Below are 15,805 nucleotides of genomic sequence, written 5' to 3'. Positions count from 1 at the left end.
ATTACTACTTATATTTGAGTCCTTAACAGCGTGTAGGTCGGCTCGTGTTCACTTACTGCAATTGATCCTCTGTAGCTGTCAGTTTCATATCTACGGATTATGATCACTGTATATTGAAAGCATTAAAAAATGCATCTACTCTAGGCCTGGCATGATGGTCTCATGGCTGGGTTCTCACCTTGCGACCACAAGGATCTCTTATGTGCACTGGTTTGGGTGCTGGTAGCTCCACTTCTCGTCTAGTTTCCTGCCTGGCTCCCTTCATCCTCCTCCTGTTGAAGCATGCTGCTAGCTACTGGATAAAAGCATTAGAATTAGAATCTGTTTCATGGACTCTGAGTTGGCATTTGTGATAGCCACCTGAGCTTCATCCGCAGCAGCTCCTGACATACTCTCTGGAGGACTCCCCAAGGTCCTAGGACCCTGCTCTATTGTGGGAGACTCTGGGGAGGCTTCTGGCTCTATATGGGTGCTGGTTTGTGTCCTGGCTGCTCCACTTCTCATCTGGCTCCCTGCTTGTGACCTGGGAAAGCAATGGAAGATGGCTCAAGGTCCTGGGACCTTGCTTCATTGTGGGAGACCCCAGGGAAGCTCCTGGCTCCTGATCAGCTCAGCCCTGCCTGTTGTGGCCACTTGGGGAGTGAACAAATGGATGGAAGATCTTTCTTTCTTTTTCTCCTTCTCTCTGTGTATCAGCCTTTCCAATAAAAATAAACAAATCTTTTATTAAAAAGAGAGATTGAATTGTAGAAATATTTATGCATCTGACTATAAAGGGTATTTACTGTAAAATTACTTAGGAATAGCATGAAATTGAAACAGTTATCCTATCAATAGGGTATTGGTTACATGAACTAAAGGATACTCATGTAGTGTAATGTATATAAGCAGCATGTGTTGGAAAATTATATGAAACAAACTAGATTTCTGCTGTTTATAGTATGGTAATATGTGGTGAGATATTAAGAGAAAATAAACCAAAACATATATCATGTATTCAGTAAGATTACAACTGTGTAGAATTAAAAATGTGTAGATAAATGTATATTTTTATACATGTATCACGAAAGTTTTAGATGGTCACTTCTAGGAAGTGGAATCTTGAACTTTTACTTTTCATTTTCTATGTATTCTGTTATATCCTATTCTATGAAGAAGCATTGACTTTATATTTAAGTTTTTTTTTAGCATATTGGCCAGTGTTAGGCAATTGATGGGGAAAAACAATACATTAATTGTAACTTAATAAAAAAAGATTAGAATAGTTACATGTAAGTATGAAAAGGAGAATCTCTCCAGTTATATGCAATATATTTTTAATTCTGTGGTGGGATTTAGATAGGATTATAATTGTTACTGCTTTGAAAGATTTATTTACTTATTTAAAAGATCAGTCACGAGAGAGATAGAGATCGATTGATTGATTCATTGATTTTCCACCCCCTGGATTATTCTTCCGATGTCTGTGATGATCAGGGCTTGGACATGCCAAGTTCAGAAGCCTCTTCTGGGTGTCTCACCTGGGTGGCAGTTCAGCTGTCTTTTGTTGCTTTCTCAGGCTGAGATCAGGGAGCAGGAGTACAGTCAAGCCAACTGGAACTTGAACTGGCATCCATTTGGGATGCTGGCATCATGGGTGGCAGCTTTACTTGCTATGCCACAATGCTGATCCTAAACTGTTTTTTAAAATATATTCATTTAATGTCTTTTAACATTCTGCTTTTATTAAAAAAAGATCTCATAGCCAGAAAATAATTAGTAAAATGATTTCAAGTTTTGATATGTAAAAGAAGAAACACCTGCTGATGATAATTTTTGCCTAATTTAGTATAATTGTAATGCAGGTAGCCTTGCACATAATGGTTTGACTGGAGAAATATCAGCCCTAAAGCAATAAGTAGAGTCTGATGACATGCTTTTAGCTAATTGTCCTGCCTTACTTGGTTGCCAAGCTTTTATCAACTCCAAATTCTTTGAGCTTCCTCCCTGTGATTTTGAATCCTCTCTTGGGGTTTTCTGTAAACCAAGAGGCCTATTCTTTTGCTTTCCTTTTTTCTATGGTGCCTCCATTTAGCATGGAGGAAAATGAAGAATGTAGAAATGATGATTTATAACAATTTTAGCATATGACATGGATATATGGAATATGTGCTTTAGGTGGAGATGACAAAAGCAGATTTATGAGCAACCATCTGCAAGACCTTAGGATGCTATAGACAGTGTTGTTCTGACATCCACACAGTTATCTGTGGGAGGCTTCTAAGCCAGGATGACTTTCCAAATGTATCTGAGGAATGGATCTTTGAGAAGCTGTGAATGCTTATTTTCTGAAGATTCAAAATATGAAAGAATGTTGCTCCTCTTTTCGGATGGCAAAAATGACCAGGTTCTCAATCCTTGCAGACTTGAAAAGGATTTAGCAATTAGAGTTTCTTTTATATCTCCAGATTATTGTTTCTAGTATTTCAGGGAGACTGGTTTTCCTAAATGGCATAAAACACAGGAAAGGCCAGTTAAGGCAGGAAATAAGCACCTGGTCTAGACACCTGCCCAACCAGATGTTATTCCATCAATTGGTCATGCAGATAGTCCCCATGTTCTTCTCCAGGAAATCTTGGGGAGGCACTTTAGACACAAGATGTTATTAGTTTCCTTTTTGTTAGTAGTCTTATCTATCAAATTACAGTGGCAGCCATTAACATATTTAATATGGAGATTCATTTTATAGTTTGATGAGATGCCTTTTTTCTTAATAGGGATTTGTGCTATCAGGAGTCCATCCTTCTTATTCCTTCCAGAAAGGCAATTCAAATAAGATGTGTTTGGGGAGGAGTAGCATAGTATGTATGTGAGAACAGACTTGGAAATCGAACTGATGATTTTCCTCCAGTCTTAATTTCTCTTAAGAAGAATAGATGATCACCACCATGCTGCTGTTTTTCTTTTCCTTTACAACAAAACTTCTGTTTGACTCTGGGTCAGGGTAAAAGAAGGGGAGAAAGAGATTGTACGGTTTTTCCTTGGCTGTTTGGTTGCAAGCCCTCTGACCATGGTCAGAAAATGAAGGTTGGCATTCCTGGATTTGGCAGGTGACTGTTGCAGTTTGAGTTCCTATTTCATATAGTTCCTATGGCAGGGCAGTGATTATTCTGTAAGACTCTGTTCATTGCTTTTCTTTGTCTGTGTGCAGACTCCTTTTCTTGAAGTCTTCCAGCCTATTCTGATGGCTCTTAATGGACCCCAGTGACACTATGGCGGCCACTATTTTTTCATTGGAAAGGCGGATATGGATCTTCCATCCGATGATTCACTCCCCAAGTGAGCGCAACGGCCGATACTATGCCGATCCGAAGCAAGGAGCCTCTTCCTCCCAAAGCTTTGGGCCGTCCTCGACTGCTTTCCCAGGCCACAGGCAGGGAGCAGCGGGGCTGCCGGGATTAGAACCGGCGCCCATATGGGATCCCGGGCGTGCAAGGCGAGGACCTTTAACCACTTGCGCCACCGCGCCGGGCCCTATGGCGGCCACTTTCATGAGAGATATTCAAGCCTCCTTAGGAAATACAGTCGTATAGGCTGAGGCAGCAAAGCAGTCAGTCTTTGATCTCACCTTGGAAGCTTTCTAGGCAGAAGTCATCAAACTGCAAGTTCATAGGGTCATCCAGCTACAGGGAGAATTCTTGTTCTGCTCCAAGAAGCTTCTATAACATTAGTTTCTTAATTTCCTCAGCAACATTTGTGCACATGTGTATTTGAGTGTGTAGTTTTCAAGGCTTAGGATCGTCTTCGTTTTAATCAAGAAGTTATAAAAAAAAAATGTTGATTTCAATTTTATCACCCCCTAATGTTCCATGCTGTTTTGAGCATCTTCAAAGTATTGGAAGGCTCCAAGTGTCAAGTCCAAGAGGAAAAGGCATTTGATTTCTGCGTTGACTCCAGTACCTAAGATAGGACCTGGCACAAAGCGGGTAATCAATATTTGTTGTGCAAATTTAAAAGTGAGGGAGTTTTCTTGGGAGATTTTAAACCCTCCATTCATTTATAATTGATTATATGAGTGTTTTATGGAAGGCCAGTCAAGCATGAAGACACAGGATATTATAATAATATAGATGATCCTCAGTTTATAATAGGGTAATATCTGGAATCACTTATCATAAGTTAAAGATACAGTAAGTTCTAATGTATTTAATACATCTAATATACTGAATATCATAGCTCAGCACATTATAGAATTTCGTTGTGACTAATGGGTGGTTGTCCAACATTCAAAGCACAATTTCAGCTGGATGCATATTGCTTTTGCAGTGTTATAAAATGAAAATATCATTAGATCAGGTTGTTATGTGTGTCTATCTATGCCATGAATTGTCACTGTTACCTACATTACATATGCTGATAGGATAGAAGTTTGGAGGTTTAGCTAATTATTGGCATTGATCAAAGGAGTTCAATGTACTGGCACATCGTTTTTAAGAACTTCACTCAAAATGTTTTTGTTGTACATGGGATGTACTATGATTGATCAATTACTAATATTCTTATTATGTAGAAGTCTGGGAACTAAGACGTAAGATCTCTGTTTCATGTACCGTGGAAAGGCATAACATGAGAAAACCTCAGATTCAAAAGAGCCTAAAATATAACAGAAAGACCTATAAGCTATAGCACTATATTTGCATTTTTTTAAGTTCCCTTCACATTAGCTATAGTGCCTGATGCATTTAAATAAAAAATTTAAATATACAAGGGACAGGTGATATATAGAAGAGAGGGGGGGAATGAGGATGATAGAGTATATGAATGAAAGTGAGAAATTGATTGATTGATTGTTCATCCGTTGATTCCACCATAATGAAGCTTGAATATCTGACACCAGGATCCAGGAAGTTAATCTGAATCTCCCATGTGGATAGAAAGAGCCCAATCACTCATGGGCTATCTTCATTGCTTTTCTTGACCATTGACAAGGAGCTAAATGGGAAATAGAGCAGCCAGAAACTAGCCAGTGCCCATATGGGATGCCAACATTGTAGGTAGCTGCTTAAGCCACTATGGCATAATACCAAATTAATAAATTTTTTATTACAAGAATTGCAAATAATTAGAAAGTATAAATGACTTTTAGACCTCACTGTCCACTTTAGTGAATAAATTCTAAAAGATATGGTTTTAAAAGTATATTACATTGTGCAAATCACAAGCCTTTTGCACACTCATATGCACACATGCATACTTGATCTTTGTGTATGTTGGTGTACATGTGCGTGCCTCTGAGGCATCAGCTCTGTCTTCCTTCCCTTGCAGATTAGTTTGGTCAAGATTATAGATTTATAAATTATATAGTTGAAAGGCTTTCTTTTATATGCCTGTATCTTTTCTAAGTTAGCTTGGATACCTATTTTTCCCATAAGATGTGTTGTTGTCACCTCGTTACTCAATGAGATTGTGTAATAACTTGGCTACAGATTAACTCTTCACAGATTATATTCAAAATTATTTTTATTGCATACAAATTTATTATGAGAATTTGTTATTTTTTTTAATAGCCCAATCTTTGATGAGTAAATAGGGTTGCTGTGATGAGTATCACAGAGCATGCTCTTCTCTTTTCTCCTGAGTTTCTTCTTTCAGTCTCTTGTTGTGGGAGAGGAAGTTCCCCACTTTGACCTAGGGAAGGCAGTTCTACATCTCAAAATGTTCTTCAAGGGCTCACTTCTCCATGGCCTTCAGCTAGATGTATTTCTTAAAAAAATTAGTGCTCATTATCTAGTAGATATTTTGGTAAAAAAAAAAAAAGAAAAATTAAAGGAAAGGAAGAAAAGAGAGGGGAAATATGGCCATCATCTTAAAATATTACATGTAAAATACACAAAGTTTGTTCTCTCTGTAATAATAAAAATTTTAAAAAAAGAAAGGTTTCTCAGTCAAAAGTGGTATAGAAAATATAAAGTCAGAATAAGTTTCATTGCTACAGATAGATCTCAGTCTTAAAGATCAAGATTAACATGCATTGGAAATCTCTACACAGGAAGAAGAGATACAGAAAAATGTATTCTTCAGAGATGCTGTCAGCCTTTCCATCCATTTATTATGTATGTCAGTTTGTTACTTCTACTTGCAACAAACTGTGATAATTTCTAGTTACTTCTCTTCATGTTCCATGGGACATTTGTAGGGAAACTGATGCACTTTTAATGTCTTCATTACGTAAGTGAAAACATTCGGTTTGAGAGATATGAAATAATTTAGTCCCATGACTAATTAAAAGTCATGAGTGTTAGTACCCAAATGAACTGACTATGCATTGATACCCTTCATTCTTTTTTTAGCTGCTCAGCCATATTTTATTTTTTTAACTTCTGTAAAAATTTCATTTTTGATAATTTTTACATATTTGATATTTTGATAATTTTTACATATTTGATTAGGGTGCAAAGAGACAAGTGCTAGATAGAAAGTGGGTTAAGCCATTGTTTTGACATTGTGTTTTTTCCTTTCTATATCCAGAGGGGGGTAGAGGAGAATTAAGGGGAGAAAACACACCCTGCCTCCCAGCCATACCAGGGTCCCCGATGTGGGGCATGCTTCAATGTGGGCATGCTCTGAGGGCACTGCTCGAGTGGTTTTGATAGCTCAGCAGTTCTGTATGGCTGCCAATCATGCCGCTCCAATCACAATGAAATCTCTCCAGACACAACTGGCTGAAGTAGTCCAGTTTAGAGTCTCTCTTTGCCCATGTATTCACCTCCAACTCTTTGCTGGGGAGTCGATCAATTTGTTCTGTCTTCCGTCCTCTGTTTTGGTACTAGGTGTCCTCTGCAGACTCCAGTGTACTCCCGTATCCTCCATGTGTATCTGGATATGCTGTCTACTGCTCTGTAGAAGCCACTGAGACCCAACTCTGACACATGCATTCCACAGTCAGACCGTGGAAGCTGTAATTTAATCCATGTTTGGAATCCTGAGTCCAGTGGTTCAGCTGGGGAGATCCCCAAAGAAACTTCGTCTGAGGTGATCCCAGATCTGATTCTTGTATATGTGTGCCAATACAGGGTCCGACACAGACTATTGCCCAAATTGGCCTAGGTGCACACTGTTAGTCACAATTGCTGGGTCAGTTGTCTCCAGCCCTGTCTTCTACACAAATTAATGGGTGTTGCAGCCTAGCCCAATCCTGCCCACTGCACACTAAGGTTCCACACAAATCAGTGGGAGCTGAAGCCTAGTTGGAACAACCTGCAATAACCCCCACCAGGCCCATCCCCTGCCCTGATTCTTGTGCTTGCTAGTATGTACTGCAGATTGATTCTGTCTGTCCCACATCCCATTCAGTTCTTATATACGTCAAAGGGCATTGAAGCCTAGTTCAAACCAACCAGCCCCACTATCCAGCCCATGTGCTGATGGGTGCCACTTTCTGCCTGTCCCAGTCCTGGTTCTCGTGCTCACCAGTCAGAGTGGAAACCCAAGAGGGAAGTGCCCACTGTTTCCCTAATGGGCCCATTCCCACTCCTGGATCTTGCACTCTCCAGGTGGTACTACAGTTTAGCTCCACAGAATTTCCCCCCTGTGCCAGCATCTACTAGCTGCTGCTCTGGCAAAGCCCAGCCAACCCTCACCCACTTTGGCTTATGCATGTACCAATAGGTACAGTCCACCCAGCCTGGCTCTCCGCGATCCATCTTATATGCAAGCCAACATCCCTGCCCGGCCTGGTCTGCCCCCAATCCCATCTCTCAGGCTGACCAGTGGGAATGGTAGCTCAGCAGGGGAACTCCCTGCAACCCCCCTACAGGGTTTGCCCACTCTCCCCAGGGTTTCACATGTGTTGAAACCCTGGTATGGGCTGCCTCACCTCAGCATTTGTCAGTGGGTGCTGTAGCCTGATCCATTCCAGGCCACTCTCAGTTCCAGTTCAAGCTGGTGAGGACTACAGCGTAGCCAGCCCAGCCAGCCCCCAATCCTGGCCCTAATGTGAACTGGCTGGCATTGTGGCCCAACCTGGCATGATCCACACACCATTCTGGCATTTGGTTTGCCAGTAGGTGATATGATATGGCCTAGTCTGGCTTCCCCCAGTCCTGAGACAAATGTAAGCCTGTGGATACTCTAACTGGGCCTGGTCTGGGCTGCTTCCTTTTTTGATTTTTGTGCTCACCTGCAGGGACTGTGCCCCAATAGAGGAGTTGCCCAAGCTCCTCCATCAGAACCTCTCCCAATGCCAGATCTCATGCACACCGGTATGTCCATGGATCTTGCTTATTCTACCTCCTGTTCTAGCAGAAACAATGGCCTTTCCCGACCTGCCCTTACCAATTCTGGTTCTTACTGTTAAGTGCTACAGCCCAGCCAAGCCTGGTCCATACCCAGACACAGCTCACGCATGGCTCAGCAGGGACAGAGACCTAGCCTAGCCCATTCTACACCCATCCTGGTTCTCACGAGCTCCAATTGGTGCTAAAGTCTAGCCTAGTCTGGCGTACCCCAGACCCAGTCCTGACCTGTGCCAAGGGACACTGCAGCCATGCCCAGACTAGACAACAGGCTTCACTCTGGCCTTCGCATCTGCCAGTGGTACCCATAACCCAGCAGGGCATTCTCTTAGCTCCCCAATGAGGCCTGATCCCAGCCACATCTTGTATGTGCCAGTGGTTGTTCTGACCCAACTTGGCATAGCCCCTCCCCTGTCTTGATCTTTGTCTTTGGATGCTGCAGCCTGACCTGGCCCAGCCAGCTGCTACTCCCAACTCTTGCTAGAGGGTACTGTACCCTGGCCCTGCTCAATCTGCTCTCATCCCTGGCTCATGCAAACCAGTAGGTGTAGCAGCCTAGCCTGGCATGACCTGTACTCCATCCTGGTTTCTGCACTTGCCAGTGGGCTATGGTTTGCTTGGTCCCTTTCAAAAGCAACTCATATTTGCCAAGGGATAGGGCTACCTTGCCCAGCCTGCCCAACACCCAGGCCTGGACCACGTGCTCATCAGTGGGAGCTGTGACCCACTAGGGGAGTTTCCCAGGTTCCCTTGCTTGGGGCACTCCCTGACTCAGATCTCACGCATGCCAGCGCGTGCTTGGCCATTACCTGACATGTTCTTCCCCCTTCACCCTGGCCTTTCTATGAGTTGGTGCAGCCTGGCATGTCCTGCCCCACATTCTGTATTAGGGTGTTCGTGTAGGTGCTGCATCTTGGACCTACCCCATTTGTTCCAAGCCCCAGCTGTGAGAGCATCAGTGAGTTCCATGGTCATGCCTAGCTCAGCTCATCACCATCCCAACTCTCAAGCTAACCAGCAGGACTTGTAGTTTTAGTAGTTCCATTGGGTTAGGCCCACATATCCGCCACAGAATTCAACCCCATATCTGGTTCTCTTGAGTGGTGATTGGTGTCATGGCCCAGTCTAATGTGACCCATCCCCTGATCCAACACTCACTGTCAGGTACTGGGATCCAGCCCTACCAAAGAGGCCCCTAGCCATAGCTTTGTGTGCATGGGCGTGTGTTAGTCAGCCATGTTCCATGCTAACAAGCCCAGCCCAGGACTTCCATGTGGACTTGTACAATCTGACCCATAAAGATCTTCAGATCTTAGGATCCCCGTCAGGCAGTTTGGGCTAGCACGGTTACTCCCAGCCACAGGCATGTGTCTTGGAGATCCAGTTATCCATGCTTCTGCTCAGACTTATCTTGACTTCACCCACCAAGATGGCTGTGGTGGGCAGAGCCATGGTCCTGAGCATGCCCAGAGCTGTCTAAGATCTGTCCCCAGCATGGTTGCTGTGGATGGAGGAAATTCTCAGACCTCAGGCTTGGACAAACCTTGACCCTGCCCCAGCCTAGCAGCAGTGGCTGGGAGCTAGGATCCCCAGCAGGCAACCTGGCCAGCACAGATACCCCCAGCCACAGCCAAGTGTCTGGGGGATCCAGTTGCCCATGCCGCTGCTCAGACTTACCTGGACTTCTGTTACCGTTCTTCTTTTTTACTTCCCAGTGTGAAATGTCATCTTCTCAAGCTATATTTCTTCTGGTGAGCAATGTTTCTTTTCAGTTCCCACTAATAAATTTTTGTCTTTTAATGTCATCCTTTGTTTTTGTTTTTGGTGTTTGTGATTCATTGAAGGTGATTCCCTTGCATTGTGAAGATGATTTATTCTTTCTTTTATACTTTATTGTTAATGTTATTTGCAGTTGAGAAGGATGTATGCGTATGTGGGCCTCTGATTAAGGTGTGGAGGGTCAAGTTATGGAGGAAGGAGTGTGGGACAGATGTTTCAATTTTTTTCTTTATCTGGTGTTATCTGGCAGGGGGAGAGGAAGGGACAACTTTTTGTTGCCAAACTGCATTAACACCTGGATATGGGGCATGGTCATTCGATGTCATTTTAGAGATTGATGTGGAGAAGAATGTTTCAAGGGGGTTACTTGAATGGTTTTGACAGTTCCGAGACATTTCTATAATGTCTCTTGGTCGACAAGGTCCACCTTAGTGCATCCGCAGACCCAGACACTTGCTGCGAAGCTTGCCCAGGAGAGTTGTCCAACCTCTTCTGCCTTCCATCCTCTGATGTGGCACTTGACATACTCTGTTGTCTTAGAAGGCTTAGAAGAGCTTTCTCTCATGTCTCCCATGTGTGTCTGGACATAACTGTCCACTGCACAGGCATCAGCAACTGAGGAGACCCAGTCCTGATATATGCATTCCAAGTTCGGACTACATATCCTGTGATTTTTTTTTTTCAGTACAGCGATATAGTTTGGTTACCCAAGAAACATGGCCTGGGGTAAGCCCAGACCTGACTATTGCATGCTCCAGCTAGTGTGAGTCTTGTTCAGTCCATCACATACATTAGTCTACATACTTACCAGTGAATGCAGTACAGTGAGTTCTACCCCCAGCTCCATTCCCACACAAACTGGTAGGTACTGTAGCCTAGCCAAACTCAGCCCACCACAAACCCAGCAAGCCCTTGTGTACACTAGTGGGGCCTGCAGCACAAATGCATGCTGCTGGGTGCTATTGCCTTGTCCAGCTTGGACCATCCCCAGCCCTTGCTCTCATGATCATCAGTGGGAACTGCAGGTCAGCAGAAGAATGCCCACAGTTCCCCTATTAGGCCAACTCCCAATCCTGGATTTTGTGCTTGCTAGGGGATACTGAGGTATAGCCTGACATGATTTGCACCTGGCCCCAGCACTAGCAAGCAGATGCTATGGCAAAGCGTGGCTGACCCACAATTATTATGGCTCTTGCGTGAGCCAGTTATGTGGTAGCTTAAGCTAGCCTGACCCTCCCCGAAACCAGTGTATGTGCAGGTGAATGGGTGTTATAGACCTACCTAGCTGGATCTACAGCTGATCTCAGCTCTTATGTCAGCAGTGAGAACAGTAGCCCAGCAGGGAGTTCTTGATGTTCCCCTACCATGCTCACCCCCAGTCCCATGTTTTTTGCATGTGTTGGTGGATGCTGCAGCCCAATCTGGCATGGCCTACTTCACCTTGACATTTGCCAGCAGGTGCTGTAGCCTGGCCTACCACAATTCCCAGTTTATGCTGGCGTTACTGCAGCCTAATCTAGCCCCACCAATCCCCAGTCCCAGTCTTCATGTGAACTGGTGGGAACAAGCCCATTCTGGTTCTTACATCTGTCAGCAGGTGCTATGAACTGGCCCATTCCAGCCCACCTCCAGACCCTGCCCATATATATGCCCGTTTATACTGCACCCTGATCTTTCCTGGGCTGCCCAGCCTTGGGTCTGACACTCCCCAGCTGGAGCTGTGGCCTAAAAGGCGAGTTCCCCAAGTTCCCATGTCAAATCAGCTCCAAGTCCTGGATCTCATGCACACTGGTGGGTGCCCAGGGACAAGGCCTGCCACCTGTCCCAGCATTCACTGGCAGGCATTGCATCCCTGTGCAGCTGGCTCATTCTCATTCTGACTCACCAATGAATGCTGCAGTCAAGCCCTTCCTGGACCACCCCCCAAACCTGGCTCTCATGCAGACAGACTAATAGGTGTCAAAACCTAGCCCATCCCATCCTGTAGCCACTCTGGCTTTTGGCTTTTGCAAGCACTGGCAGGTACGAGGCCTAGCCAGTATACCCTGCTGCTGGACCCAACCCACACTCATGTTGAGGGGTTCTACAGCTATGTTCACTCCAGTCTGCTCCCAGTCCTGGCTCTTGCACTCACTCACCAGTGGAAGCTGCAACCTAACAAGGGAGTCTTTTTAGTTCTTACACCAGTCCCACTCCCAGCCCAGATCTTGATGGCTGTCTTGGCACTGGTCAACAGATGCTGCAGTGTTGCCAGGCCCAGCCAAGCCCACCTCTAATCCCAACTCTTGCAGGTAGATGTGGCCTAACCCTGCCAACCTGCCTTCATCTATGCTCTCACATAAACCCAGCAATGAATTAGTCTTGCCTGGTGCAGCCCACACTTTTTCCTGGCTCCCACATGTACCAATGGATGCTAAAACTTGGGCTGCCTCAGCCCAGCATACTCTGTGAGTCAGCACACACGTATGCTGACAAGAGGTACTTAGCTTGCCTCACCCCCCAGCCCTGGCTCTTGTGCTCACCAGTAGGAGCTTCAGCCTAGTAGGGGACTTCCCCAAATTGCTCGACTGGAAGCACAAGATCTCACACTTACAGGCATGTTCTAGACCCCTGCCTGTTATAGTACACACCCAGTCTTGGCCTTTGCATATGCTGTTGGGTACTATGGCTCTGTCTGCCCCTGGACCCAATTTTCCCATGTATCTGTGGGTAGTGTAACCTGGGTCAGCCTAGTCTGCTCCCAAACCTGTTTCTCATGAGTGTCATTGATTTTGATTGTCACGCCTAGCTTGGCCCATCACCATCCCTGGCTCTCATGCAAACTAATGAGTACTACAGATTCATAGGGCTGGGCTCATATATCCCCTACAGAATCTCCCCCCACCTGGTTCTCTCATATGCAGGTTCAGGTTGATTTTACATCCCAGCTTTTTATGGCCCATCCACTGGCCCAACACTCACTGGTGGATACTGTGGCCTGTCCCTGCCAGGCAGGTCCCCCCCAGCTCTAGCTTCAGTGTGCACTGGTACATGACAGGTGATGCCACCTGTCCTAGCCCAGATCTCCCACATGGGTAGGTACACTGATCTGACCTATACATGTCCTCTGGTTTCCTCTCTCTAAACCACCTGGTCTCAACTTCCCTGGGACTCCCCAACTTCCTCCCACATATCTTCATATCTGAAAAAAAAAAAAAAGAATGGACAAGTATACTGGCATACTAGCATTAACCAGGCCCAGAATATTGGCTGCTAGCCATTGGCTGCTTGTCTCCCAGTAGTGTAACATTTATTTGCTAAAGTACAAGGCAACCTAGGCAGTTGCCTGCAGTTGGGGAGGCGATTACTTTTTAATGTAACATTTTAGGACTCCTTTTAGCTTACTTTGATTTTTGAAACAGAAAATGACATAAGTATGGAATTTTTTTGTATCTTTTGCAGCGGCTCTAATTAGAGGGAATCGTAAAAACTGTGCTCAGTTTTCTGGCTCCCTTGACTGGCTGATCAGCAGATTGGAGAGACTGGAAGCTTCTTCAGGTATGATTCCGAGTTTTCTTCTTGATTGTGTTTATTATTGCTGTTTTCAAAACTATAAAAGTTCTAAGTTCAGTGTAACATAAATCATTTCGTTTTAGTATGTCCACTATTTTTATCAAGTGATAAAATTGCTGATATTTTAAGTAGCTATGTCTGAGTAGCAATTTGAGGAATAAATCCTGTCCATTTTTTAAAAAAGCAAGTGATGTTGTGAAGTCCTGAAAGACTTTAGAGCCAGAATTCTTATTTTTTCTTTTTCAAATCTGTTACTTCTAATATACTGTACAATCAAAAGTTTGGCTTGGTATCATTTTATCCTTCTGTTAAACTGATATTTCAGTGGGTTTAGAAAATTCATTTTTGAATCATATGACACAATATTTTGTTACTAGGAACTTGATAAAAATAATAACTGATATGTATAAAAAGAATAATTACAATAGTTAGCTGGATCATATGTATCTCTGACAAATGCTAGTAGTATATGTAGGTTTTATTTTGGTGTCCCAGGCTATGATGAATTTGTCGGCAGAATTCACTGCCTCTGTGAAGCCCATTCTGAATCTATTGCCCCTCCATCTGTTTGCACAGTATTTCTTTAACTGCTGTCCTGTAGCGCTAATATTTTCTTAGTCCCCTATGGTGATAATATACTACATGAAGGTAGGTAAGTAATTGTGTTCATCTTTGCTATCTCTGGATTTGTACTCCCATTTGGTATCTAGTAGATATTTAACAGTGTTTGTTAAATCAATGAGTAAAATATTTAATTCACCTTTAAAAATACCATATACCATTCAAAATTAATTCCTTCCTTAATTTTTGCTTGATAAAAATGCACACACAGGGATAGGTATATGCAACTGAATAAGGAGAGACATGGTTATGGTTGGAGAAGGTCATTTTAAATCACTGAACAGACTTCTGGATTTCATATAAGAGAAGGAGAGAAATTGAGTCACGAAATACTGCCATATTGTTTTGATGACAAAATTAAGGCAGAAATAAAAAGTGCCAGATTATTGGGTGGCAAAGTTAAGAGATAGAATAAAACTGTATCAAATACACAACTTATGACATGAGAATATTAAAGACACAACAACATGAATGTATCATTCACTCATTGCAGAATTTATCAGATAAAGAAAGCATTGAATAACTTATACTAAGAAATGATTAAATTGGCAGTGACAGATTAGTGGTATGGGTTAAAAAGTGGATAAATTGCTGAATCAAAGTGATAAGAATCATGGCCATGGGCAAATTAAAGGTATAGTGCTGCATTTTCATGGCCCTTGTAAGTATCCAGGAAGAGGGAGATTCAGGGCTGCAATTGAGCCAATTATTTCAAAGAGAAACTATATATATATATATATATATATATATATATGTATATGTCAGTGAAAAATTCACAACAAAGTGGTCAAAAAAGAAAGAAAGAACAGCCAAGTACAGTCAAGTATTTGTGTATTGTTCACCAATAGGTAAATTATAGGTATAATTCCATTGTATGTAAATCATTATTTGTAATTTCCCTACCTTCTCAGCCCAATCAAGCCATGGATTTTGGGCAGTTCTACCTAAAACATTAGCCCTGTGCTGAGAGATGGCATCATGTTTAGTAACAGGAGCTATAAAAAAGGTTTAATCTAATATTCTCACTTCCAAGGAAAGGAAATTAAGGCACATAATATTTAAATGACTGATTTGAGATTCTACTATAACTTAGGGCTACTGCCAAGCTTCCTAGCATCAGGTTTAAAACATACTATAACTTGTAGTCTGTTGTTCTTGAAGTATCTACATTTTGCTAAGAATTTTCTTTACTGTAGTTATGTTTGTGAGGTTAATGAATTACTTTTTCCGAAGGGAAAGGAGAGAGTCGCTTAGTTTTTAGAGACAGACAGTACAGACTTGCACGGGCATATGTGTATAACTTATGTCAGTGCTGTATTATTTACTGAGTACATACATATTCATCATTTGATTTTCTCTCCATAATAATTGGGTATTGCTGAACACAAACTCTTGAGTTTGTCAGTTTGTGAGCTGCAGATTCAAACTAGAAAATCCTTGAATGGAACAGGGAAGAGTGGGGCTAGTTTAGCTTGTTGGAACTAGAACCTGCTAATCTTTGTTACCTTGGCCGGTCTCCAGTACCTTCAGGTAGGTAGAGGTATAGTGTGTGTGTGTTTATTTATTTATCTTTCCCTCCT

The 15,805-nt window shown here is 43.0% G+C and overlaps 1 protein-coding gene across 1 annotated transcript in view; it reads left to right on the top strand.

The window, feature by feature from the left end:
• Positions 1-13,601, top strand: part of LOC121167487 (ryanodine receptor 2-like) — a gene marked incomplete at both ends in the record, with an annotated part of 75,319 nt that extends 61,718 nt beyond the window's left edge. The window contains one exon of the mRNA XM_040996926.1: positions 13,494-13,601. Within this exon, the coding sequence (XP_040852860.1) occupies positions 13,494-13,601 (108 nt within the window). The remainder of the gene's footprint in view (positions 1-13,493) is intronic.
• Positions 13,602-15,805: the final 2,204 nt, after the last annotated feature.

Source organism: Ochotona curzoniae, unplaced genomic scaffold (genome assembly GCF_017591425.1).
Source record: "Ochotona curzoniae isolate NIBS_2020 unplaced genomic scaffold, NIBS_Ocur_1.0 patch376, whole genome shotgun sequence".
NCBI classification, from domain to species: domain Eukaryota; kingdom Metazoa; phylum Chordata; class Mammalia; order Lagomorpha; family Ochotonidae; genus Ochotona; species Ochotona curzoniae.
Note: the sequence above shows the minus strand (reverse complement) of the source record. Positions and strands in the feature narration are given on the sequence as shown.